The 26,306-nt window shown below is 40.4% G+C and overlaps 1 protein-coding gene across 5 annotated transcripts; it reads left to right on the top strand.

Annotated features, from left to right (window-relative positions):
- Positions 1-149: 149 nt before the first annotated feature.
- On the top strand, positions 150-26,306 carry RBL1 (RB transcriptional corepressor like 1; the record flags this gene model as incomplete). 5 transcript variants are annotated; one of them, XR_014008583.1, is made up of 23 exons in its annotated part: positions 150-299; positions 2,251-2,384; positions 2,947-3,147; positions 4,026-4,090; positions 4,174-4,302; positions 4,403-4,563; positions 4,877-4,926; positions 6,939-7,125; positions 8,801-8,967; positions 10,693-10,805; positions 12,021-12,124; positions 13,153-13,290; positions 15,066-15,230; positions 15,419-15,554; positions 16,534-16,785; positions 17,091-17,305; positions 18,032-18,208; positions 19,940-20,011; positions 20,167-20,245; positions 22,016-22,188; positions 23,119-23,283; positions 23,595-24,400; positions 24,438-26,306. XR_014008583.1 is itself a non-coding variant. In XM_081196068.1 (22 exons), 22 exons carry the CDS (start codon positions 150-152, stop codon positions 23,763-23,765), a joined length of 3,153 nt encoding a protein of 1,050 aa, XP_081052194.1. In that variant the 3' UTR covers positions 23,766-26,306. The 5 variants fall into 5 exon arrangements, 3 of the variants coding, with proteins under 3 accessions (XP_081052194.1, XP_081052193.1, XP_081052195.1); XM_081196068.1 differs by having other exon boundaries at positions 6,939-7,074; positions 23,595-26,306; XM_081196067.1 differs by having other exon boundaries at positions 23,595-26,306.

Below are 26,306 nucleotides of genomic sequence, written 5' to 3'. Positions count from 1 at the left end.
GGCTTCACCGGGCGGGGGGAGGAGCCCGAGTCGAGCGTCGCTCGCTGAGTGGCTGAGGCCGTTTTGGCGCGCTCGGCGCAAAGGATTGTGGGCGGTCGGGAGGCCTGTTTTTACGCGGGGGGTCTCGCGGGACGGGGGGAAGCAGCATCATGCCGGGGGAAGACGACGACCCCGCCGACAGCCAGTGCCCTATCCGGGCCGCCATAGGCCACCTCTGCCAGGAGCTTAACTTGGACGCCAGCAGCGCCGCCGAGGCCCTTCGGGATTTCACGGCCCTGCGAGGCACCTACAGCCTGGAGGTGGGAACCAGCCTGTCCTGCGGAGGGAGGGAGGGTCGGTCGGTCGCCTCCCCGGTCACCAGCCCTCCAGTGGCCTCAGCGCGCCGGGCTGCGTGAGGGTTTTAATTCGCCTCAAGGAACGACGCGGCTGGGCCCCCCCTGGGCTGTGGGCCGCTATGAAGGGCTTTTAGGGAGCTTTCAGTAGCTTCAGGCCGGGCTCCGGACTTCGCGGGTCCCCTGGCAGGCTGCCCTCCCACCGACCCCCTTTATTGCTTGCTCTCTCCCGCCCCACCGGTGCCGACCCCTCTTGCATCTGCCGGCTTCACTCCTCCATTCACTCCTGACCGAGCCGTTTGAGACTGTTTGCTTACTCCAGGTAACGGAGGGGCAGCCGCCAGCCTCCTCCTCCACGCGAACTTGCCTGACAGCAGGCGACGGCCTTTTAAACGGGGCCTCCCACAAGAGCCAGAAATTAACTCGAGGTCTTCAGTAAATAAGTACCAGTGAGAAAGCAAGGTTTCAAAACTTTCCTTTCTTCACTGATTACATCCATTTGTGTTATCCCCGTCACCAAAATGGATTCATTACTATGCCGCTCAGCTTTCACTTAAAAGTGCATTATTAAGGATTCTTAAGCTGTAATTAAATAATCATAGCCTTCTAAGGAGCTTTGTAGGTTCTGATGAGTTGTGCCCTGGTTCTGATGAGTTGTGCCCAGGACACTTTTGCCTCCCATACCTTGTGGGCAAGGACACGGGGGATGTTTCCTTTTAATATGGACATGGAGAACGCCACCTGCTCTTGGCCCCCGAGTTGTTACCAGGCAACCTGTTTGTTGAGCATTAGTGCTGATTGCTTTGCACAAAGTTTGCAGAGAGGGGATGGGATGTTGACTGTTGACTGAGCATTCATGCTTATTTATTTGCTGAGAGATTTCTCAAGAATTTCCCGTCTCCCAAGTTGATTCCAGCACTTAACCACTCAGTCAAAATGTATGTTAGGTACATGACTGAAAGCTTTGGAGTTCAGTGTTGAGCTCAAATATTTAATATTGTACATGTAAGAGATGAAAGACTGAGTCAGGTTTCTAGGATTTTGGTAGTTTTTTGCAAGTTGAAAGCAAAGTGTTGTCTCCTTGCTAATAACCGATAGACATTTGACAATGGCAGAAGATAGCTAACCTGGCTGGCCTGAAAACTCTTTGTTAGATAAAAACTTGTGCCATATTTCTTCTCCTTCAGTGGCACATTTCCATGTTTTCATTTCTAATGCTAAAAATTGAAGCAGGAGCTGAAAATAACTTCTCAGCACACATTCTATGACGGATAATGCTGTTGCTCGGTAACTTTGCAGATATTTGACTTGCATCCAAGACAGTGACTTTAAAACTTGGTGTCTTTTTAAGGGAACATTTCATCTGCTCTGTGTTATGCAGAGAATTCTTTGTGTGTTCAGAATCTAGTTAGAAAACTTTTATGATTGTCCAGTCATGTGGGATGTTGGTGAATTTCAGTGGACCTCAGAGCACAGCATACCTCAAGAAAAGATTGGTGGCAGTGGACAAGCTGTCTTTCATAGAAGCTTTTCATAGAACTTTCTCTGTGAGCAATCCCAGAGTACCCTGGAACACAGTTTGAAAATGATTGAATATGGGCTTGTCAGAGCTTGCTTGAGAGTTCATGCAAATTCCGAATAGCTATTCAACTCATAGTGCTTGTTTTGATTAGAATTTGACGTTATTTATTCTATTGTATCTTCTAATAAGTACATCAAGCAGAGTTGGTACCAAGTTATTCTTTAAGAGAAATTTAGTAGTTAGTTTAGTTTAAAAGAATCAAAAACATTTTTGTTACCTCCCTGAATAGTCAATTAAATAATCATTTCTGAAGCTGCATCTTTTTGTATTCTTTATTTCAGAGTATAAACTGAGGATTGTTTTCTTAAAAAGGCCATTGTTTATTTATCTTTGCAGGGGGAAACAGTACATTGGTTGGCTTGTGCTCTCTATGTTGCTTGCCGTAAGAGTATTATCCCCACTGTAGGAAGTGGCCTGAGGGAAGGAAACTGTGTCTCACTCACCAGGATACTACGCTCAGCAAAACTAAGGTATTACTTTTTTTAAAATAAATGGGTGAGTGCCCATACCGCTTTTAGCTTTTTTCAGTCTGAAGACATTAAATAATTTGGCGTGCTTATGATTTTATGCTTTGTAAGTTCATAATTTACAATTTTTTAAAAAAATGGGTCTGTGCATACTTAAATACTTAAACTGGAAATTTATTTTCAAATTGCACAGTTGTGTACTTTGAGGTTTCAGAAAATTCTTGCAGATTGAATGTAGTTAGGCTAACTCCTTTAGCGTTAGAAACTAAATAGCATAGCATATGTCAAAGGATAATTCTAACACTAGTTCAAACATATATGTTACTTGATGATTGCAGTGCTAATGTAGTTTCTTCATATACCTTCATGACATCTCAGACGTGGACTTTGCAATTAAGTCACCTCATACATTCAACTGTGAGCCATGTAAACATTTTGTAATCAAGTGATTTTCTTGCTTGTGTAAGTGGGTCTTCTTCAACAACGCAAGAACTGTAAAGTACATACCTTGTATACTGATACGAACTATAGTAAAGACTACAATCCAATGTCATTCTTTTTTAAGTTTAATTCAGTTTTTTAGTAAAATGAAAAAGTGGATGGACATGTCAAATATGCCTCAGGAGTTTCGGGAGCGAGTGGAGAGACTGGAGAGAAACTTTGAAGTGTCGGCAGTGATTTTCAAGAAGTTTAAGCCAATATTCCTGGTCATATTTAAAAATCCTGATGAAGAACAACCAAAGCTACAAAGAAGCAGGAAACACAGGTACTACTGAAATGCTGGGGTATTTTGAATTATATATTGTGTAAAATAATAATTAATAATAATAATAATAATAATAATAATAATATAATGAAGCTAATTGTAATGCAGCCATTGCCAGTTTGGTGCCCTCTAGATGTTTTGGACTATAACTTCCATCATCTGCAGCCAGTACCAGATTGGTGAAGGCTGATGTAATACAATTCCTGTGGTGCCCAACTTGAGATAAGCACAAGAAGCATTCTGCAAAATAGTGTAGTTTGGACTACAAAAGAACTAGGTAGTCAGTGGGATGGTGATAGTGCTGGAAGGGTTATTGAACATGACAAATGGAAGTATGGCTAATGGAGGAATCCATTGTACTACTCAAGTTTAAAATTGCTACTGCAGTTTATAAAAAAGGTAAAGGTACCCCTGCCCGTATGGGCCAGTCGTGACCGACTCTGGGGTTGCGTGCTCATCTCGCTTAAGAGGCCGGGAGCCAGCGCTGTCCGAAGACACTTCTGGGTCACGTGGCCAGCGTGACGAAGCTGCTCTGGCGAGCCAGCACCAGCACAACGCACGGAAACGCTGTTTACCTTCCCGCTATAAAGCGGTACCTATTTATCTACTTGCACTTAGGGGTGCTTTCGAACTGCTAGGTGGGCAGGAGCTGGGACCGAATGACGGGAGCTCACCCCGCCGCGGGGATTCGAACCGCTGACCATACGATCGGCAAGTCCTAGGCACTGAGGTTTTACCCACAGCGCCACCCGCGTCCCTACTGCAGTTTATGGTAGTTGCTAATTACATTCAAGTTAATGCTCTGGCTGCATATCTTCAAAGAACAGTTTTTGGAAGAACAGTTTTCTAGAACTTAACCTTGACTTTTATTTCTGTAGACGGGTGCCCTGCAATGTTAAAGACCTATTCAACTTCTGTTGGACGTTATTTGTTTACACAAAAGGTAAGTCATGATTTAACTTGATTCCCTATATTCAATTGAAGGGTTATATGATCTTAATTGTGTTTATGTGGTTTGTTCCAAAGGGAATTTCAATATGATTGGAGGTGATTTAGTGAACTCATACCATTTGCTTCTGTGCTGTTTGGATCTGGTTTTTGCAAATGCACTTCTGTGTCCACATAAGAGAGATCTATTGAATTCATCTTTTAAAGGTATGAAGATTGCCCCCAATGCAATTTTTGTGTGTGTGTACTAGTCTTGAAATTAGTTTCTAATTCATCACAGACACTTACTTTTTTCCTTTTGGTTAAGGTTTGCCAGAAGACTTCCATACAGCTGATGTCAGGACTTCCGAAGGGCCTCCATGTATTATTGCCACACTATGTGAATTACATGATGGTCTTTTGGTAGAAGCCAAGACCATAAAGGAACACTACTTTAAACCATATATCTCGAAGCTCTGTGATAGAGAGGTATACACTCAAAAGTCATTGTTAATTATTGAGTAGGTTATAAAGGACTGATGATTGGCAGAAGTGTTCTTTTGGAATTTTTTTGTTTATTTTTAATCAAAACTTCAAGCCTGCTTTAAACACATATTTATCTTTGATATAAATAGGGGAGAACATTTCTGGGTGGTCTTTCTTTGGTTCTGACTAAATAATGCGTAAGTGTCAGAGCCACTTGAACTGATGTTACGCAGCTGTGATGTCAGAGACTGACTTGCTTGTTCTTGTTTTACTTATTATTTGAACTGCTTTTCTCTTTTTTGTTTTTTTCATTTAGATTTTAAAAGGAGACTGTATTTTGGATTGTAGTAACTTTGCAGACAACAAGTAAGTTCCGCATTCAAAAATTACCTGAATGCTTTTATTTCAGTATGTGAATCTGGTGATAGAACATTTTGGAAATGGCTCTTCTGCCATCTGATGGTATTACTAATAATGAATTGCAAGCTATGGCAATAAAATACACAATGGATTTTAAAATACCGTGCATTCCTATTCTGGAGTATTTCTACACAAGATCCTGAAGGGCATTATCTTGTTTTCCTGCACAATCCAGGCATGTGAATTTAGGAAACTGCTTCATTTTGCAGTCTCCAGCTCTGGTAAATTAACTTGGTTTTGGGGCAAATCTTTGGTTTACTTGGAACAAGCACAACCCTAATGCAGACGGCCCAGTCCCTCCTCCTTCACTTTGCCTACTTGCAGCAGGAGAAACAAATCATGAGACTTGGACTTGTGTTACGTGTGAACCAGCATATATGGTTTGTTTCTCCTAGCTTCAGGCAGGCTGGAGCAAAGTGGGAGAAACTGAGTTATATGCATATGCTTGTTAACAGTAAACCAAGGGTTTGCCCCAGAATAGAGCTAAATTACTAGAGTCATGGTAAGCCATGGTTTGATGCTTACTATGACATGCAAGCATAAAAAGCTGCCATTGGTATTTTCAGTTTAGTGTTGTCTACACTGACTAGCAGCGGCTCTCCAGGGTTTCAGATAGGTATCTGTTCCAGCCCTACCTGGAGATGCCAGGGATTAAATTTATGACCTTCTGCCTGCAGAACAGGTGCTAGATCAATGAGCTATGGCCCTTCCCTTGACCGTTGAGTCAGGAGCTGAACTTCATTAGTGGATTTCTTGTTTAAAGCAAAAACTTGTTTTATAGGCTCTGCTATTTAAAATTATAGGGAAGTGAAACAATTTGCAATGTCCAAGCACATTTGTTTGGGTCTTGTTGGTGCTACCAGATTTGAATCAAGTAGCAAGAACTTGATCGTATAGTGTGGCAGTGCCTAAACAGGCACCTTCACTATACAGTCGTACCTCGGCTCCTAAATGCCTTGGGAGTCTAACGTTCCGGCTCCCAAACAATTGAAAACTGGAAGTGAGTGTTCCAGTTTTTGAATGTTCTTTTGGAAGCCGAACATCTGACGGAGCTTCCATACCTTCTGATTGGCTGCAGGAGCTTCTTGCAGCCAATCAGAAGCCATGCTTTGGTTTTCGAATGTTTCAGAAGTTGAACGGACTTCCGGAACGGATTCTGTTCGAGTTACGACAATACTGTTTTCAGCACCTGCTAAAAACATTCCTGTTTAGAGACGCGGATGGTGCTGTGGGTTAAACCACTACCACAGAGCCTAGGGCTTGCCGAACAGAAGGTCGTGGTTCGAATCCCCGTGACGGGGTGAGCTCCTGTTGCTCGGTCCCTGCTCCTGCCAACCTAGCAGTTCGAAAACACGTCAAAGTGCAAGTAGATAAATAGGTACCGCTCTGGTGGGAAGGTAAATGGCATTTCCGTGCACTGCTCTGGTTTGCCAGAAGCGGCTTAGTCATGCTGGCCACATGACCCGGAAGCTGTACACAAACTCTCTTGGCCAATAAAGCGAGAAGAGTGCCGCAACCCCAGAATCGTCCGCGACTGGACCTAATGGTCAGGGGTCCCTTTACGTTTACCCAGATGCTTAGAAAGTTTAGTACTTTTTTTTGTATGCTTTAAAGTACTGCTGTATTTTTTTTCTTGATTTACTGTTTTACTTTTGGTAAACCGCTTTGAGTTTTGGTTTTTTTTAAAAAAATCAAGTGGTATATAAATTTTATGAAAATAATGATGTAAAACATTTTAAAAGGCTTTTTCAGACCCCCTAATTGCTAGTGCTTCCTTTTTCCATTCTATCCCAACAGTTGGCTTAAAAAAAAAATTCAACTTGTAGAAACTAGAAAACCATAGGTAGAAGAGTAGGGGAGCACTGAGAGCATGTGTGTATAGCAATGGGTAAAATATAAAATCTTACCAGTTTGATTTCTTTTAACATTAATTCATAATAGTGTATATTGTCTTCCAGCAAAGCGTTGAATAAAGAATATGAAGAATATGTTCTGACAGAAGGAGACTTTGATGAGAGAGTTTTCTTGGGAGAAGATGCAGAAGAAGAAATTGGAACTCCTCGGAAGTTTTCTACTGATGTGCCATCTGGCAAGGTGATGACAAGAGCTCATGTAGAGTGTTACCTTCAACAGCATTTTGAGAAGGTAATGTTAGTTGTCTTACAGAAGTGTGCTTGCTTTCGTATCCTCCAGCAAGAAAAGTAGATGAGGTATTTTAAGACAACATGTCTTGAACTCTGTACATAAAAAGCAATAGTAAGTTATTTATGTACATTTTTTAATGCCTTTTTAGGGGACACTGCCCTCACAATACAGTTTGCAAGATTATAATAAAACACATAAAATAATTACAATTTCAAAATTTTAACCATAGATTACAAAAATTGGAACCTCCTGAAAAAAATAACTCCCCAGCACAACTCAATCAAAAGCAAACTGGAATAAAAATATATTCATAGTTGTTGCTTGTCCTTTAATGAGCAGTGACGAGGACATTCATATGTCCCTAGAGAGAGAGTTCCAAACATGTGGTGCCACCACTGAGAGAGCACTTTTCTTAGTACAGTGGTACCTCAGGTTACATACGCATCAGGTTACAGACTCTGCTAATCCAGAAATAGTGCTTCAGGTTAAGAACTTTGCTTCAGGATGAGAACAGAAATCGGGCTCCGGCGGTGCGGCGGCAGCAACAGGAGGCCCCATTAGCTAAAGTGGTGCTTCAGGTTAAGAACAGCTTCAGGTTAAGAACGACCCTCCGGAACGAATTAAGTACTTAACCTGAGGTACCACTGTATCCATGTGCCTAACAACGCTCATCTACAGGCCAAAAAGCAAGGCCTCTGTAACTTATCTTAATGCTTAGGCAGGCTCATATGTATGAAAGAATTATACGTATAAGGTACATACAGTGTATCTGATCCAAACTCTGTTCTTAAAAACACATTTTAAAAGGTGATTTGTCCACATATCCATTGAGAAATAAATACCAACACTTTTCAGAAGGACAGGGGAATTAATTGGTTTTCCTGACTACCGGTATGCTGCTTGCAGAAAGTAAACAGGTGTTACAAAATAGAGAGAAATGGTTTCATCTTTACAAACTTCTTTTAAATAACTAAATAACTTTTTGGCAGATTGGGGGAGAACACCAATTCAGTGGCCTTGTTCATACAGTACAGTAAGCCAAACAAGAGCGTACCACTGGTGGGGAACTGAATCTAACCAGTGGACCTGATTCTCTGTTGCACCACTCCAGGGACGCGGACTTATAAAAAATATTGGGGGGGCCCGGGAAAGCTCATGAATAATAAATAAGCTCATGAATATGCAAATAAAGTGGCGCCGCCTCCTCGTGAGCGAATAGGGGAGAGCGTGCTGCGCCTATTAATCAGCTCCGAAGGAAATTGGGTGGAGCTTTTGCTCGGGAGGGAGGGCAGGAGGCATGCAGCCCGACCCTGTGCATTTTGGGCTGGGGGAGGGGCGGCGATGGCACTCTGCTGGAGGGGCGCCGGAGATTATTGGGGGGGCGGAGGGCCCCCTCAAGCCCCATGGAGTCGGCGCCTATGCACCACTCTAAGCAAGCCATTTTGATAGGAGAGTGGGGCTAGCCCACCTGTCAATGGATACAATCCACAGTCTAAAAAAGAAGTAGTGGTGTAACATATAGTTCAATTCTGAACAGTCAGTAGTTTCTGGGATTGTTATTTTGGGTATGTTTTTGTCATGTCATGTTCTGCAGCTATGATCTAAAGTTTGATGGTATTTGTAAAGTTAACCATGGGCCAAAACAATTGAAAGATGTTTCTCTTTGACTTGGTAGAAAAGATCCTTCACACCCTCAACTCCATTGACTGGCAGGAGATACCTTAGAGAGAAGGAACAAGTAATTACTCCTGTTGCTTCCGCAACACAGAGTGTAAGCCGGTTACAAAGCATTGTAGCAGGGCTAAAAAATGCACCTAGTGAACAGCTTATAGCTATTTTTGAGTAAGTGGATACTCCTTTTCTTTCTCTCAGATCTGTAGGTCTTCCCCCATTCTGGTTTTTATCAAATGATCTAATCATAATCTGGGGACTGGATCCAAAGAAACATATTGTCTTTCCTGGATTACAACTCCAATATTACATGGCAAAACACTTCCTGAAATTTAAGGAACTGTCAAAAAAACTGCTAGCAATATGGCATGCGGATTGCTATTTAAGAAAAGGGGGGGTGTCAAACTATAGAAGCTCTTTGAATAATGACTGGGAAACATAATGACTTGCAGTTAGTAATTCATTAAGTTGCTTCTTTCTGTTTGGTTCCTTGAAGTTGTGTGAACTGATTTGAAATACAGTAAGTGTATAAGTAATGCAGGGATGCGGGTGGCACTGTGGTCTAAACCACAGAGCCTAGGGCTTGCTGATCAGAAGGTCGGCAGTTCGAATCCACCCGACAGGGTGAGCTCACATTGTTTGGTCCCAGCTCCTGCCCACCTAGCAGTTCGAAAGCACGTCAAAAGTACAAGTAGATAAATAGGCACCACTCTAATGGGAAGGTAAACACCGTTTCCGTGAACTGCTCTGGTTCACCAGAAGCGGCTTAGTCATGCTGGCCACATGACCAGGAAGCTGTCTGCGGACAAATGCTGGCTCCCTCAGCCTACAGAGCGAGATGAGCGCTGCAACCCCAGAGTCATCCGTGACTGGACCTAAAGGTCAGGGGTACCTTTACCTTTACTATAAGTAATGCAGTTAAAAATTAAAACTGATCATACTCTCACCTTATCCAACAATCTTCCAGCTAGTCATGGCAGCAGTAGGTGTTCGTTCTATAGGAACTGAACTTTATGGCTTCCCAGCCTTGGGTATTCAGGGGTGGGGGTTAGTTAGGCTCAGTTCTCTTACAGCAAGAAGAAGTTAGATGGAAATGGAATTCCAGAACTAAAGAGCTCTGTTTTGGGAAGTGGTTTACTAAATTTAGGGCATTCTTTTTCCACTTATTTTGTGCTAAGATTATTATAAGGCAATGATCATTTGGGAAGTTAGTTATACTTCAAAATGTTCAGTCACTCCTTGTTTAGAATAGACAATTGTTAAGTTGTTGTGGGGAATGGCTGAAGTAAGGCAGTGTTGCACATCCAAATGGGGAATGGGATAAATAATTTCAAGCTAAATAAATAAATAAACAACATCAAATCTATAAGTTTAATCCTTCACTTTCTGTAGACTAAGCCTTTCATAACAGTTTGGTTCACACATAATGCTAAGATATGATCTGTTTGAACACATGAGCCCAGGAGATTAGCCATAGTTTGTTTTCTGAAGGCAAACCACAGTGTAAAGTCATATCTTGTAGTTGGCTTACAAGCCATCGCTTGTTTTTAGTATGGTTTGATGTTATCTGTGAACCCAGTAGCTTTGTTTAACCATGGTTTATTTGGGCATCCCACCCCTGACATTCATCAGGTTACAAGAGCAGCTGGAAAACTAATCTGGGGAACAAACCTATCTTTGAAGAAACAAGTCATGCCTTTTTTGCATGTCCGTTAGACAACTCATGCTTTGTTGAGCAAACCATTGTTAAAATGTAACATTATGTGCAAATGCAGCCAATGTATTCTAGTTTAAAATGCAGTAAAGTGAAGGCGTTAATTACAAAAGAATGTGGTAAGCGGAAGCCTTTATATCAAAAGATATATATTATGTTAATTTATTGGTTTTATACTATAGGTCTTGTATACAAAATCCTGTGGAAACGATCATGAACAGAGTGAAAGAGATAGGGGACGTTTTCTGTCAGAACTATACACGGTCAACTGATGATCAGCCAGGATCTCACATAGGTAGGAATGGAAGTAACAATTATATATTCAGGGAAGTTTTTAATGTGTGACATTTTAATGTATTTTTAATCTTTGTTGGAAGCTGCCCAGAATGGGCAGGGTACAAATAATAAATTATTATATTATTTATATTATTTTAAATTTCATATGTTTCAAAGCCAAAGGTAACAAAAACACAACTTTCAGTTCTTTGTGTAAATGGCATGTTGGGAATACTTCATGTAGCTATTTTAATATACTGTACTAATTTCCATCTTTAGGGGAAGAGTGCTGTTCCTTAGGAAGCTATAAAGACTACCCATATAGAAAACAGTTATCAGCAGTCTTATGGAAACCCAAAGTTTGCAGAAATATAGAGAACTCTTCAAATGCCCCCTCTCCCCACATTCCAGAGAGGCCTGAAATGACCAAGGAATGTTGGCTGGTTGCCTGGCTGTCAGTTAGGTGAGGGAATGGAAAGCTAGGAGGACAGGGAGTAGAACAGAATCATAGAATCATAGAGTTGGAAGAGACCACAAGGGCCATCAAGTCCAACCCCCTGTCAAGCAGGAAACACCATCAGAGCACTCCTGACATATGGTTGTCAAGCCTCTGCTTAAAGACCTCCAAAGCAGGAGACTCCACCACACTCCTTGGCAGCAAATTCCACTGTCAAACAGCTCTTACTGTCAGGAAGTTCTTCCTAATGTTTAGGTGGAATCTTCTTTCTTGTAGTTTGGATCCATTGCTCCGTGTCTGCTTCTCTGGAGCAGCAGAAAACAACCTTTCTCCCTCCTCTATGTGACATCCTTTTAGAATGGCTGCGATTCTGAACAGGGAGCACTCCACACTGCAACATTTTGTTTCAGGTCCTACTTGTAGCTAGCATGAATTGTCTGTTGCAGGCTTCCTCAAACTTGGTCCTCCAGATGTTTTGAAACTAGAATTCCCATCATCCCTGACCACTGGTCTTGCTAGCTAGGGATCATGGGAGTTGCAGGCCAGAAACATCTGGGGGGCTGAGTTTGAGGAAGCCTGGTCTGTTGCATTTACTGTGCCATCCCATTCATGCTCACCAAAAAGTAAGCCCCCTACTGCATTATTCTTACAGGATTGCAGCCTGAGCCATTTGATGTTTTCTTCATCAATATGAAGTCACAAACATTTGGGTCTTACTATAGAAGTATAATACAATTAAACTGTAAAAAATGTAAACACTTTCTGTTTAAATTGCAGATTTTGCTGTTAACCGGTTAAAATTGGCAGAAATCCTTTATTATAAAATCTTGGAAACCATAATGGTACAAGAAATGCGGAGGTTACATGGCAAAGACATGTCTGTAAGTAAACCAACTCGGGGGTGGGGTGCAGTATGGAAAGCCTATTTTGGTGAGCAAAATCCAAGGATCAGAATTTTCAGGCTTTTTCTCTAATTCTGATGACTGCATGAGGGGTTCAGTGATAGTTTGCATTCAGACGTTCCTAGGTACAGTTCCCAGAATTTCCAGGTAAAAGTTGTTAGGACAGAACTCTGCTTGGGACTTTGGAGAGCTCTCTAGTTAGAGTAGGCAATAATTAGCTAGGTGGACCAATGCAAGAGCAAGAGTATTGAACTAGATGGGCTTTTCACCTGATCCAGCAGGGCTATTATGATCTTAATGAACTGGTTCTGTATAAGGTAACTTGAATGTGCTCAACCTTCCCTTGTACTACTTCCCTTCTAATTAGTTCACTTATGTACTGTTCAGATGATAGTACCTTCCAAACTGAGGCAGCCATCTCTCCTCCTCGGTCCTTCCCCAGAGACAAAACTGGTCTCACCTATGTTAGCTTTTTAGGGTGAAGATACTCTGTTAATCTATTTATTAGAAGCTTCATTTTATATAAGTATTAGTTTATTATTACTGCAGCAGGATTTTATAAGACTGAATAATTCAGTGCTGTGTTTGGAACTTCAAAAACCCATGTCCCTATCACCTACAGAATCTTCTCTTAAAAATATAACCAGTGGTAATTCTGAAGAAATGTCTTGTTACCACCAGTAAAACTTGAAATGAATGTTTGCCTGTTATACTTCACCTAGGTTCTTACTATATGAAACATCTTTTTTGAAGTAGAATAATTGACAGAACTTCTAAAAAGAGAGAAATCAGAAGCAGAACAGGACTATTAGGCATTAGATATTAGAGTGTGCTAATATCCGCTGTGAACTCTCTAGTGTTTGAGCACCTTCCATATAACTAAGTTTCAACTTCTCCTGACAAAACAGCTTGAGTATCTCAAGTTTGATTGGCAGGGTTTAAACAGCATGTTGAATTACAATTTCTTATATGACTGAGAGGTTAAACATTCTGCTTTTTCTTTCTAGGCCCTTTTAGAGCAAGATATTTTCCACCGTTCCTTGCTGGCATGTTGTTTGGAGATAGTGCTGTTTGCATATAGTTCACCACGAACTTTCCCCTGGATCATTGAAATTCTTAACCTCAGGCCATTCTATTTTTATAAGGTAAAGCACAAGCAAAGCACTGACTTCATGTACTGTATATTAAGTTGTCAAAGGGCTGTTTCACAGACTATGCATGCTTGATAGGAACAGAAGTGGTCAGTCACAGTGCCTTGGCAGTGCAAGATTGTTGCATGCATACTTAACAGATTTGGATGTACACTTGAAGCCTCTTGATGCACACATAAAAATGTAATGTGTTAGTGGCCCAGGCATTTAGTATTGGTCCAAGTTAGGTCTAACTTCTGTCTTATGAAACAAATATAGAACTTGTATGTTAGTGATGAAATTGTTTAGCTTCCATACTACAGTGGTACCTCGCAAGACGAATGCCTTGCAAGACAAAAAACTCGCTAGACGAAAGGTTTTTCCGTTTTCGATTTGCCTCGCAAGACGAATTTCCCTATGGGCTTGTTTCGCAAGACGAAAACGTCTCGCGACTTTGTTTCCTTTGTCTAAAAACAAAGACATGTTTTGTTTATAAAGTTAATTTATTTTCCCTTCAGTTTTTGAACTGCTCTTTACAGTATGTGTGACTTTAAAGAGCAGTTAATAAACTGTTGTTGTACCAAATTTGGCTTTGTTTGGACTTTTTTTGACCATAGGAACGCATTAATTGATTTTCAATGCATTCCTATGGGATTTCGTGATTCGCAAGACGAAAAATTCGCTAGACGACAAAACTTGCGGAACGAATTAATTTCGTCTTGCGGGGCACCACTGTACTTTGTAAGGTGGAGATGCCATTCAACGAAGGGTTGAAGGAAGGAGTTAGGAAGACTAGTAAAAGAAGGCCTAACTGAATTAAAGTTGGTTTGCAATTTGGTAAATCCTTCCTTCTGACTTCTTACAGAAATGACAGCTAGGTAATAATGCCAGTCTACTATCTTTTGATAGGTTAAAATTTTGTACGCTGATGAGTGTTTGTGTTCTATGTAAAGTAATTTTCTTGGGTACTGTGTTATGTACTATGTGGGGCTACCTTTGAAGGTGACTCAGAAACTACAACTAATCCAGAATGGGACTGCTAGATTGGTGACTGGGAGCGGCTGCTGAGACCATACGACACCAGTCCGAAAAGATCTACATTGTCTCCCAGCATGTTTCCGAGCACAATTCAAAGTATTGGTTCTGACCTTTAAAGCCCTAAATAGCCTCGTCCTTGTATACCTGAAGGAACATCTTTACCCTCATCATTCAGACAAGACACTGAGGTCCAGTTCTGAGGGCCTTCAGGTGTTTCCTTCACTGTAGAGAAATGAAGGTACAGGGAACTGGGTAGAGGGCCTTCTCGGTAGTGACTCCCGCCCTGTATAATGCCTTTCTGTCAGATGTCAAAGAAATAAACAATTTCACAACTTTCTGAAGACATCTGACGGCATCCTTGTATCAGGAAGTTTTTAATGTCTGAGGTCTCAATGTTAATCATCATCATATCCAAAATGTTTGGGATTGTATTATTTATTAAATTTGTATACCACCCTATATCCGTAGATATCAGGGCAGTTCATATATGAAATTCCAAAATTAAAAACCGCTGGACTAAAAGAGTCTGAAAGCAATTCAGTTTTTATGGAAATTTTTGGTGTGGCTGAGAGAAGTTTGAAGACTTTGGAGAAAAATGCTGAAAGAATACAGGAGAGCCTCCAAAACGCCAGATGAAACGAGCTGTAGGGAAAATGCTTTGGATATACAATTCTTAATGTGAGGCAGTGAAAATGGTTATTGAAGTAGATTTTTACTGTGTGTCTGTGACCAAAATACTCTTTTCATTCAAGGTGATTGAAATATTGATTCGATCAGAAGAAGGACTTTCTAGAGATATGGTAAAACATCTCAACAGCATTGAGGAACAGATTCTTGAAAGCCTAGCCTGGACAAAAGATTCTGCTCTGTGGGATGCCCTCCAAGCATCAGAAAACAAGGTCCCTACCTGTGAAGAAGTATGTTGACAGGCAAATAATTAAAGTTGAACACATGGGAGTAATTTAAGTCATATCCCTCACCCCTTAAATCAAGGAGCGAAATTTGTGGTGAACTACTCAGTTCCCCATTAAAGAAATATTTGTATAATAGACAGCAAAACAGTATTATTCCTACCTCTTCAAAATTGTCACATTTTCCTTCCCAGGTAATATTTCCATGTAATTTTGAAACAGGGAATGGAGGAAGAGGACTAGGACATCTTCCCATGATGCCGGTATCTCCTATAGTGCATCCTCGAGTCAAAGAGGTTCGGACAAATCTTGGGGAAAGTCTTAGACGGGGTAAGCTCATCATCTCTCTCCCCTTTTCCTCAATATCTTACTACTGCTATACATATATCTGGGTAGTACTGTCAGTCATAAAAGCCTCTAAAGGTTGCATTCATTGTTGGTAAACTCCTGAAAGGCACATGCCAATGGTAAGCTGTACCAAAAGTGACCAGGCACATAGAGAGGCAGGCAGACATACCCCCACCCAACTAATCTGCACCAATCAGCAGAGGGATAAGTGGGATTTCCTCCAAAGTGCTGCAAATGGGGAGGAAGATAGACCCAGCTCTCTGTTTTTTGCTAAGGTGTCTCTCCTGCTTTTTGTGCACCATGATTGCTAGCAGGTTAGAATGCTCCAGAAACTGGAAGGAATTCCAGCCTGCTTGCAATAGTAACATTCAAGTGGGAGAAGAGAGGCTGCTCAGGGCTGATGGGTCATTTTAAGCAGTTAAGCAGACCTAACCAAGCTTACAGACTATTGGCTTACGAACACTGGCCTAGATAGGAAAGTGTTGCGCTTCTTAAGGAGGAAAACAAGTTTTATGTGACTCGTTGAGAAGGGTTGCTTCTGCTTGAGGACAAGAACACACATAATTCCTGTTGGTAATTCAAAGATGTTTACTTCTAAACAAGTTGTTTCCCAAAGAAAAGATCCGTCAAGGAGTGTTAAGAATCAGCAGCCTAAATGTATGTTGGCCTCTCACTCACACACTGTAATCTGTATATTGCTGAGCTTCATTATTCCTTATTAATGTATGGCTTGTGACAAATGAAAAATTCCATTCAGTGGTAAATGTGACCTTGTTGTTTAGACTCTGGGGAAGAATTTTTGTGCAAATAGGAACTTAAATCAATATTTAGAAATTATGAAAATGTAGTATTGGTGCATGACTATTCTGCGTCTCAAAATTTAATTACTGAAATGATAAAGTTAACCTCTCTGTGATCAGTTGCATTTTGTTGTGACACATTGTCCCCTCTTTCATTTTAGATATGCAACCATTGTCTCCCATTTCTGTTCATGATCGCTATAGTTCTCCTGTGGCAGGAAGTGCTAAGAGGAGACTTTTTGGAGATGAAAGCCCAAAAGAAAAACCTGCAGAAAAAAATCTGACTGAAGGGACTAGGTTGAAAATTGCCCCAGTGTCAAGCTTTGTTGATGAAAATGTGCCTGTTTCAACTGAGCAGACGGTTCTTGCAATGACAACAGCTACAGTAACAGGACAAAAAATTACATTGCATGGTAAGTTGAATATATATTGCAATTTATAATTTAGATTATAATGCTGGTAATCTTGGAGAAGAGTAATAAATGTGAAACTGTTGGCTATAAACACTTTTGGTTCACTGAATGCCTTTTAACTATTGTGGGAAATTCATTTTGGTGTGTATTTATAAAGGCACTATATGGTATAGCTATATTGATGAGTAAATAACATGCACATCAATACACTTATATAAAACGTTTTTAAATATTTTTTCCATTTGCAATTAACTTTTGCAAGTGTGTTGTAAATACGTAAATTGTAACTTGTGGATATACCCTAGGTATTGCAAATAATACTGGAGGGATCACTTTGATACCGATTTCAGTCAACTTGTCTGAAGAATCTAAAGCGGACAGCCTTGGACAAGCCCCACTCACTGCTCAAGCTTTAATCAGTGTGTCTCCAAGTCATCATATGACTCAAGCCCAAGAGGCATATCAGCCAGCTGGAAGCAGGCCAAAGAAAACTGGATCTCTTGCACTATTTTTCAGAAAGGTAAAAAGTGTTTCTAGAAGATATTTTTTGCTAAAGTTCCTAACGCCCCCCCTCCCCCTGCCACAAAATAATGCTTCGTAGTAATAGCCCTAACAAAATATTCTACATTAAAGCCAGCAGGATTTACGTTGCAACATTGTACAAAATAGATTTACTCCAAGTCACAACATGCTGGCTTGGATCTAAAGTTCCACTTGTGTGAATGGAAGCACTGACCCCGGGGGGGGGGGGGAGAGAACCAACAGAAGCTGGAGAGCATCTGTTTTGGAATAAATCGCCCCTAGGGGATAAGGATGAAATGTTTTTAATCATCTAAATGGAGATGGGATATAACTAAGCAATGAGCCTACAGTAGAGCATGAAAATCAATTAAAATGGGTGTAAGGGAAAATGCATATGCCAGATACATTGGGAAAGAGACACCTTGTATTTATATGCTAGCGTTAGAAGCCTTTGGGCCAAGATGGGGAGTGGCTTTAAAGGGGAGCATTTATGGTGGGTCACAGCATTTTGAACGAGGCAGGAGAAATGTGCATACCACTGTTTCAAACATCTCCTAAAACATACATAGTCTGTATTAAAGAGCAAAATTGCCTGAAATGAAAATAGTGTACACTTCCATTTCCTCACATTCCTATTCCTTGTTTGTTCCTCCGCTCAAATTCCTAACATTCCCAAAAAAAAATCTGTTAAATTCACTTAGTGTTACATGGTAATTCATTTTAGGTGTATCATCTGGCAAGTGTGCGGTTGCGTGATCTGTGCATAAAACTGGATGTTTCCAATGATTTGCGCAGGAAGATATGGACATGTTTCGAATTCACATTGGTTCATTGTACAGATCTAATGAAAGATAGGCACTTGGATCAGCTCCTAATTTGTGCTTTGTTCATCATGGCAAAGGTAAGGCATTCTGTTCAGAATGCAGTACTGTTTTTATGTTATATTCTGGCATGACTTTCATATCACCATTCCAGCTGCCTGTTTAGTGATATATAAGTTGTTCAAATACAAACCTAACGATTCTGTGTTTTTTCCATCCCAAATACTTAATATTAGTAATTTCCCTTTGTGTCAATCAAATAAGAACATATTGCGGCCTGCTCTCTATCACAGCATGGATTAGTTGTTGCATGCAAAACCTGGATGCTTTGATACTGAGCCTTCAAAACTGTGTTATGTAGCAGTTTGATAAGCTGTCCTTGTGTTCCCCAGAAGTGCTATATGTGCTATATATAAGCACCCCAGAGGCGCTTTTCAGAATCTTTCCTGTACCACAAGTCCTCTATAGAATCTCTTGAAGCAAATGCCAACTAATATTTAAGTATTTCTCAGTGTGTGGAACAACACATAGTCATTTCACGTTTATCTTATTTGAGCTCTTCAAACTGCCAAGTGAATTAGGAAGGTATGAATTTAGCCAATTGTACCTTAGAAACAGAAATGCACTAAGTAGCTGTAGGAAACAGCCCTTTCTCCATTTACCCCATACTTGTAGTTATGGAGCTGGAGAGTGGGAAGTATTTGCTGGGCATCCCCTTTCCAAAGCAGTTGCTGAGCAAAGGTAAGAGCAAGGAATTTATTTAAATACTAGTGCTCAGTTAGGTGTGAGCTCCAACAATATTTGCTGTCACAATCTTTATAAATGATGCGAGTGGGAGTATGCAACAAAAGACATTAATTCAAACTATGTGCCATTTTACAATGATAATAAAAAGTGACTCCTTCTATTACTTCCTTTGAGGTCCCGTAGAATTACTTCCCACCATGTAATTTATTTATCATTGTTATTTATTAAATTTATACCGCCCTCATCTATAGATCTCAGGGCAGCTCACAACATAAGCATTTATGAACACTTCAGTTCCTACTGTCAGCCACAAACTTAGCCATATGGCATGCAACTATGAGAAACCTCAAGTGCACAGCATCCCACCAGTTTTGTGTTTCTCCATAAAGATTGTTGCTGGCGGACACCTCATTTAGGCTACATGCAGTCATCATGTATTCATATGCACTAGCACTGGCTTATTTTCAACTCAAAGGTCTAGCTCCTTATGCTCTGTTGGGAATTTCCTCCTAAAGCAGCAGTCAGCAAACTTTTTTAGCAAGGGGCCGGTCCACTGTCCCTCAGACACACTGATTCCCGGACCATCTGCGGGCTGGATTTAGAAGCCGATTGGGCCAGATCCAGCCCCCAGGCCTTAGTTTGCCTACTCGTGTCCTAAAGATTTATTGAGTTGTCAAGCATCACAAAGAGCTGCAGGAGAAGTCATTGGAAGCTCACTTACGCATGTAGAAGCGCTCTCCCAACCCTTCAAGTCCATGCATGTCTACAGGAATGTTTTTATTGTGTAATGGGTTTGGCAATGTTCTGTAGAGCCAGTGTGGTGTAGTGGGTAAGAGCGGTAGATTCGTAATCTGGGGAACCAGGTTCGTGTCTCCGCTCCTCCACATGCAGCTGCTGGGTGACCCTGGGCTAGTCACACTTCTTGAAGTCTCTCAGCCCCACTCAACTCAGAGTGTTTGTTGTGGGGGATGAAGGGAAAGGAGAATGTTAGCCGCTTTGAGACTCCTTCGGGTAGTGATAAAAGCGGGATATCAAATCTAAACTCTTCTTCTTCTTCTGTTCAGGTATCCAAAGATGAAAGAACATTTCAGGACATAATGAAATGCTATAGAAACCAGCCACAAGCAAATAGCCATGTAAGTATGTTCTCAAGCTACAAGCATTTTGTTAAGGCATTTAGTAAAGATAATACATTTGTTACCTAAATATTACCTGCACTTTTGAGAAATTGTAAACCTTTTCTTTCAATTTACCAGCAATTCCAAAACCTGCATTTTTCCATGTGCTATAGGTCTACAGAAGTGTTTTACTGAAAAGTGCGTCCACAGAGGCAGCGTCAGATATAAAAGTGGAAGAGATGTCAGAAGAAGGTAAGTAAATAGATCTACTATTTTTAAAATTTAATTGAATGGTTTAAGGGGAAGGAAATTCCTGAATACATACATTCAAAACTGGGGGGGGGGGTAATTCATCTTAAGTTTTACTCAGAGTAGACCTATTGAAATTAATGGCATTTGAGTATTCAGTTGACTAAAACTGAGTTGAATACCACCCTGATGCCCATGTTCTATAAATCTGATGAAAAGATATGACTCTAAAGTTGGTGGTAGAATCAGATACTTGGACTTTTAGTCCAAGTCCTTTCATGATAGATTCTTTAGACCAAACCACCCCTAGCAGGAGATAGAAAAATGACAACTATGTGTGTGGCTGGGGAAGCTGCCCAGAGTGACTGGGGATACCCAGCCAGATGGGCGGGGTATAAATAAAAATTATTATTATTATTATTATTAATTCTGTAACCAAGGAGAGAGTAGGAATAACCAGCACGACACGCATAAGTAAACAACCATAGGATGGTCCTGTAAGGTTGGAATTTAAGGATCTCTTTAGGCACATGCAGGTGTATCCATTCATGCAGTCTCTGGATATTTGTTTCCCCCCAAAAATTGCAGTTTGATTAAAACTTCTGTACTACTACCAACATCAAGGGGGTGTACAACAATCTTAGAATACATTTTAAAACATGAAAATATAGGAAGAAAATGATACAAAAGTAGTTGGGAAGAGTTAAACTTACAGTGGTGCCTCGCAAGACGAAATTAATCCGTTCCGCGAGTGTCTTAGTCTAGCGGTTTTTTCGTCTTGCAAAGCAACCCTATTAGTGGATTAGCGCTATTAGCGGTTTAGCGGCTATTAAAGGCTTATCGGCTTATCGGCTTATCTGCTAAAAGGCTATTAAAGGCTTAGCGGCTTAGAAAAAGGGGGGGAGCGGAAAAAAAATCTCAAGACTCGCAAGACATTTTCGTCTTGCGAAGCAAGCCCATAGGGAAATTCGTCCTGCGAAGCAACTCAAAAACGGAAAACCCTTTCGTCTAGCGGGTTTTCCGTCTTGCGAGGCATTCGTCTTGCGGGGCACCACTGTATACTATACTGCATTAACACAGGCCTGGGAGCAGAGATGTGTTTTTACAAGATTCCTAAATGTCATGAATATGGATGACCCCAGTGCAGAGGCAGGCCTTCATGAGAGCAGGTGCACCAGCACTTTGATTGTGTTTGGAAATGGTCTAGAAAGCAACAAGGTTCTTTCAATGCTGTTGAAATACGTTCTCATTAACCTGTCCCAGTCAGCAAATAGCCTTCAGAAGCATCATATAAAATGCATTACAGCAGTCAATCCTAGATGCTACTCAACATGGGTTGGGCTATTTCTGTCCAGGAGGCCAGAGCTGGCATACCACCCTAAACTGATGAAAGGCACTCCTTGTCACAGAGTCTCCTCGGTCTCCAGTTACAAGATGAAAGAAGGCAAGATGAGCACCTATGTTGGGTAATTTGGCCAGAATTCATTACATGGTGAACTGATTTTATTACTGGTTTGACATTATATACATTGGCTCAATCCACATTTACTACAACCACTTAAGACTGGGGATGTTGTACCTAAGTTACTTACTTCCAAGTAAACAAGCAAAGGCTTGTGCTGTTGGACCGATTATAGCAGCACTACAGATTGGGTGGATGGTGAAGAGAGAAGTTATCTATCTGCCTGTATCTCTACCATTTCAAATTTCCCCCCCATCATTTTAATAATAATAATGGCCTATGTTATTTTTCTTACACCTTCATTTCATTAGACTTACCCAGGAAGATGAGCTGTTCACCTATGAGAACAAAACCAGAAATTCCCAAAGGCTTGGAAAAGGAGGAGAGAGGGGATCTTCCAACATTTTATGACACCGTCTATTTAGGAAGAGTGCAGGTCTTCGCACTGAAATTAGAACCCACATCAGATAAACATCACCCAGAGGTAATCACCCAGATAAGAGTAATTGGGGGAAAACTATGTGGACTCCTGTTAAATCTGTTTGTATTAATCAATTATAAAACTTACTTTGTGTAACCAATAAGAAGTAGTACCGTGGTGTACTTTGGGTCATTAGCCTTCTACATAAGCATAATTTGAATGGTTGCAAATTTATATTCAAAATATCTTGAGAAATCATTAGGTTCTCCGAAAGATCCTTCAATACAGTCATACCTCATGTTGCGTCAGCTTCAGGTTATGCCTTTTCAAGTTGTGTCCCACAGCAACCTGAAAGTACCAGAACGGATTACTTCCAGGTTTTGCTGCATGTGCAGAAGCACTAAAGCGCGCACACACACGCAGGCGTGGCGCTTCTGGATGCAAACACTTTGACGCGCCTCCGGGATGGATTACATCCGCAACTCGAGGTTCCACTGTATGTAAAAGACCTAACAGCCCTAAATTTCAGTATTACTGTGATGATAAGTAACCTAAGTTTTAAGTAATGCATACATAACAAATGTGGTATGTTAAATAGAATTGTTATTAGATGTGGTGTATTCTAAAGAGAGATTCAAAGAGGTGCATGTTATATTGTTCCCCTCTTAACTGCTGTACAACAGGTTCCTCCAAGTCTTGGGTAGCAGAGAATTCTCTTCAAAGCCTAATATCAAATTAATGGTATCTATTTGATGTTGAATTGGTATTTTTGGTGAATAAGTTATGGAAGCAGCCTTGGGAATCTCTTCAGTGGCTGAAAAAGATCCTTCAAAATTAAGAGTGTAACATACCTGACATAGAAAATTGTATAGATGGTCAAATAAACTTCGTCACAGTTGTCATTTTTGAGCTTGTGTTCTTCCGTTAAATCTTACATTTGTAAAATTAGAGAATGGCCTGTCTGTATTTAACTCTGCAATTTTTCTTTCCAAGGTTGAAGCACCTTCCCTTTCCCCATTTCCTAGCATTAAACATCAACCTGTATCTCCTCGGCGGATATCCCAACAACATTCTGTTTATGTTTCACCTCATAAGAATGGTGCTTGCTTGACACCTAAAACTGCCCTCTTATATAAATTTAATGGGAGTCCTTCTAAGGTAAGATTAATGCTGTTTAAGTGTTTAAAACCTTCTCCATACCTTTTTGAAGTGCCCTAATACTATATGTGATTGTAATAATTTAATCAAAGATGGAATATTATACCGCACTTCTGAACATTTTTGAAAGCTAAGGGTAATATCTAGTTGAGTTGGTGCATAAGTGAACTGACTTGTACAGATTAGAGGAAGGGGAAGTTTGTGCAATGTTGGATTTCTCTCTAATATACTCTAATAAAGACACATATTAAGCTCTTTTTGTTTTTATCTTTAATTATTACCAGCTTTGATTGTAATTCTTTAATTTTCAGAGTTTGAAGGAAATCAACAATATGATAAAACAAGGAGGACAGAGGCCTAAGAAGAGAGCAATCTCAATTGACAGTGACACAGAATCACCAGCAAAGAGACTGTGCCAGGAAAATGATGATGTTTTACTGAAACGCCTTCAGGATGTTGTCAGTGAAAGAGCAAATCATTAGGTCTGCAAGAATACTATGTGGGCCAAAGCTTGTTAAGATCTGTCTCATGTAGCTCAAAACACTGTCCTCTTTCAATTTTCAATTTTTGCTTATGTTACCTGGATGGTGGACTAGTCAAAACATTGAAGTAGTTTTATGGTACTTCCTTTTTAAAAGTGGAACTTTAGAGTTAGATCCTTTGTTCTACAGCTTATAAGTGCAGCTATTTGCTTTTTAAGTTTTATTCTGAAAGTGGGAGCAAGTTCCTACTATGAGAAGGACCAAAGTTTTCAGATTGCAGCCACCACATGTTAGAGATGTAATAACCAGTCAGTTGTTCCTTAGTGTGATTATTCTCTTGGTTTGAAGTTCACTTGGAGAAATAGCTTGGTTTTTATTTGTTGAAAGAACATTATTACCTTCTGCACATTATTTTAATGTGACATAAGTTGGACAATTCTTACTTCTAGTCATTCATATACTAAAACCCGGTATTTTTCACTTCCTAGTTGAGAGTGAAGAGGTGTCACTTTTTTATCTGATGCTTGGATAGTGCTTTGATTTGAATCATGAGCATAATTTTCAAGGGCTGTACTCTTAGCTGCAGGTAGGATGGCTAACTGTCTGCAGGATAAGATGAAATAGGGTTTGGGATTGTTTTTGTTGCTGGTGCAACAGCAGAGGTGAAAGTAGCCTACAATTTTCTATTGTAGGCTGTACTGGGGAAATACTATCTTCTGTTATCTTATTATCTCATTTTATTTTCGTTTCTTAAAAAGGCTTTTAGACAGAAGCACTCTTTGTAACTTCCGGAGCTTACATTGCTTTCACTGTAGTGACTGATGCTTACATACTGTAAGCCAACGATGAAAAGCATGTCATACTGTGCAGTTGATTTCTTAGTTCCTCAGGTAACATGCCTGCTTACACTTTGATGAGCCTGGCTATGCATTGCAGCTGCTTACAAACAACCATATCTGAGTGTCTGACATCCGAAATATCTCTCTCCCACAACTGTCCCCAAAAACAGGAAAGGCTGCAGTGGCTTGAAGCACCAAATGAACATATGCCTTTCTCTGATCTCAGGTAGAAGAAATTGCCCCCACCAAGTCATAGGAGTAGGAAATGTACCATGTTTGTGTGAAGTCATAATGATTGCAAATTGAGTATTAGCTACTTTCCCCCCAAATAAACATGGTAAGATAATACTTTTTTTAAAACCCTCAACCAGCAACAAGAAAAGAAATGCATTCTTTCTTTGGACAATACATTTTTCCAATTCCTGTGATTTGCTGGGGCTCTTTGCTTAAGAAAGTGGGGGAAAATGAGGGTTTAGCAATTGCTTCAAGCCACTTCTTGTTTGCCCATTGTACTGCTTGGGGGCAGGAAACCTTGGCATTCTAAACATGTGCACTGGTTGCTTCTTCTGTGAGAAGCTATAATTTGTAGCCAATGTTACTACATTCCTATTAATAAATACTGTCCCCCAAAAGTATAATTTCGCTTGTGTAGTATCTACACAAAAGTTAGCCTTAATTGGGTGCTTTTGTACATAAGATATATGTAACTATTGTAGGATTTAGTCTTCATTTTCTATTACTGGCATTGGGTACCAAATTAATTTTGAACTCTTTATGCTTAAGAGTCTCTAAAGAAGAGATTTGATGAGGAGCACCCAATGAAGGTATAGGCAAAGTTCTCTGGTTGGTAGGACAAATCTTCAGCCCTGCTGGGCTCACGCCAATAGGGCGGAAAGTGTGTCCTGCCTCCCACATGAAATATATTCTATCCCATTGGTCTTAAATGGAGGGAAAACAAGTAGACCAGTCCCAGGAGTGGCATATGTCCCCCTTTATCTGAGGGCATGTCAAGGGATTAGAAAGGCTTGGAATCCCACAGAAACATGCTGAGGACCACACCCCCCCCGGCTGCTGTTGGGACATGGGGGGCAGCAACTAAGATTTCCATGGCTGCACTGAATGCACTGAAGTCTTCCAGTCTAATAGGTAGTAAGGTGAAATAGAAGAGCCATGGTTTCCAAGGAAATGAAGCTGATAAATAATTAGTGCTTCAATACAGAAAATGTCAGTGTATTTGTGTTTTAATAATTGGATAGGGAATGAAAATCCCCAAGTGCCACAGGATCTAAAATGTTGAGCTTTTTATAAAGTTAGTACCTCTGTGGCAATGACGGCTTTGAAGGCGTGTTACTTGTTACATTTTTACCGTGTAGCATAAAAATGCACTGAGCTTAGTAGACTCAGCTATGTGTACTGTTATTTTTTGCATTCTCCCCACATCAGTTGATCTTAATTTCTCAAGGGCTCTTTCTCAAAGTATCTGCCCTCCAAACCTATCTATATTTTCTTATCTCAAAGGCTGATGCTGAATTTCTTATTAATAATGATTTAATAGGTTGTATTATATTTTGTACTAACTGCAACTTGGTCTACAAGAGGTTATTGATCCTGCAATATTTGACTTGATAGAATTATATATTTCCATAATACTTTGGAAAAAATCCGTGTAAATATGTACCTTAATTAAAACACTTGTTTCTGA

Source organism: Podarcis bocagei, assembly GCF_964188305.1.
Source record: "Podarcis bocagei genome assembly, chromosome: 5".
NCBI lineage: Eukaryota > Metazoa > Chordata > Lepidosauria > Squamata > Lacertidae > Podarcis > Podarcis bocagei.
Note: the sequence above shows the minus strand (reverse complement) of the source record. Positions and strands in the feature narration are given on the sequence as shown.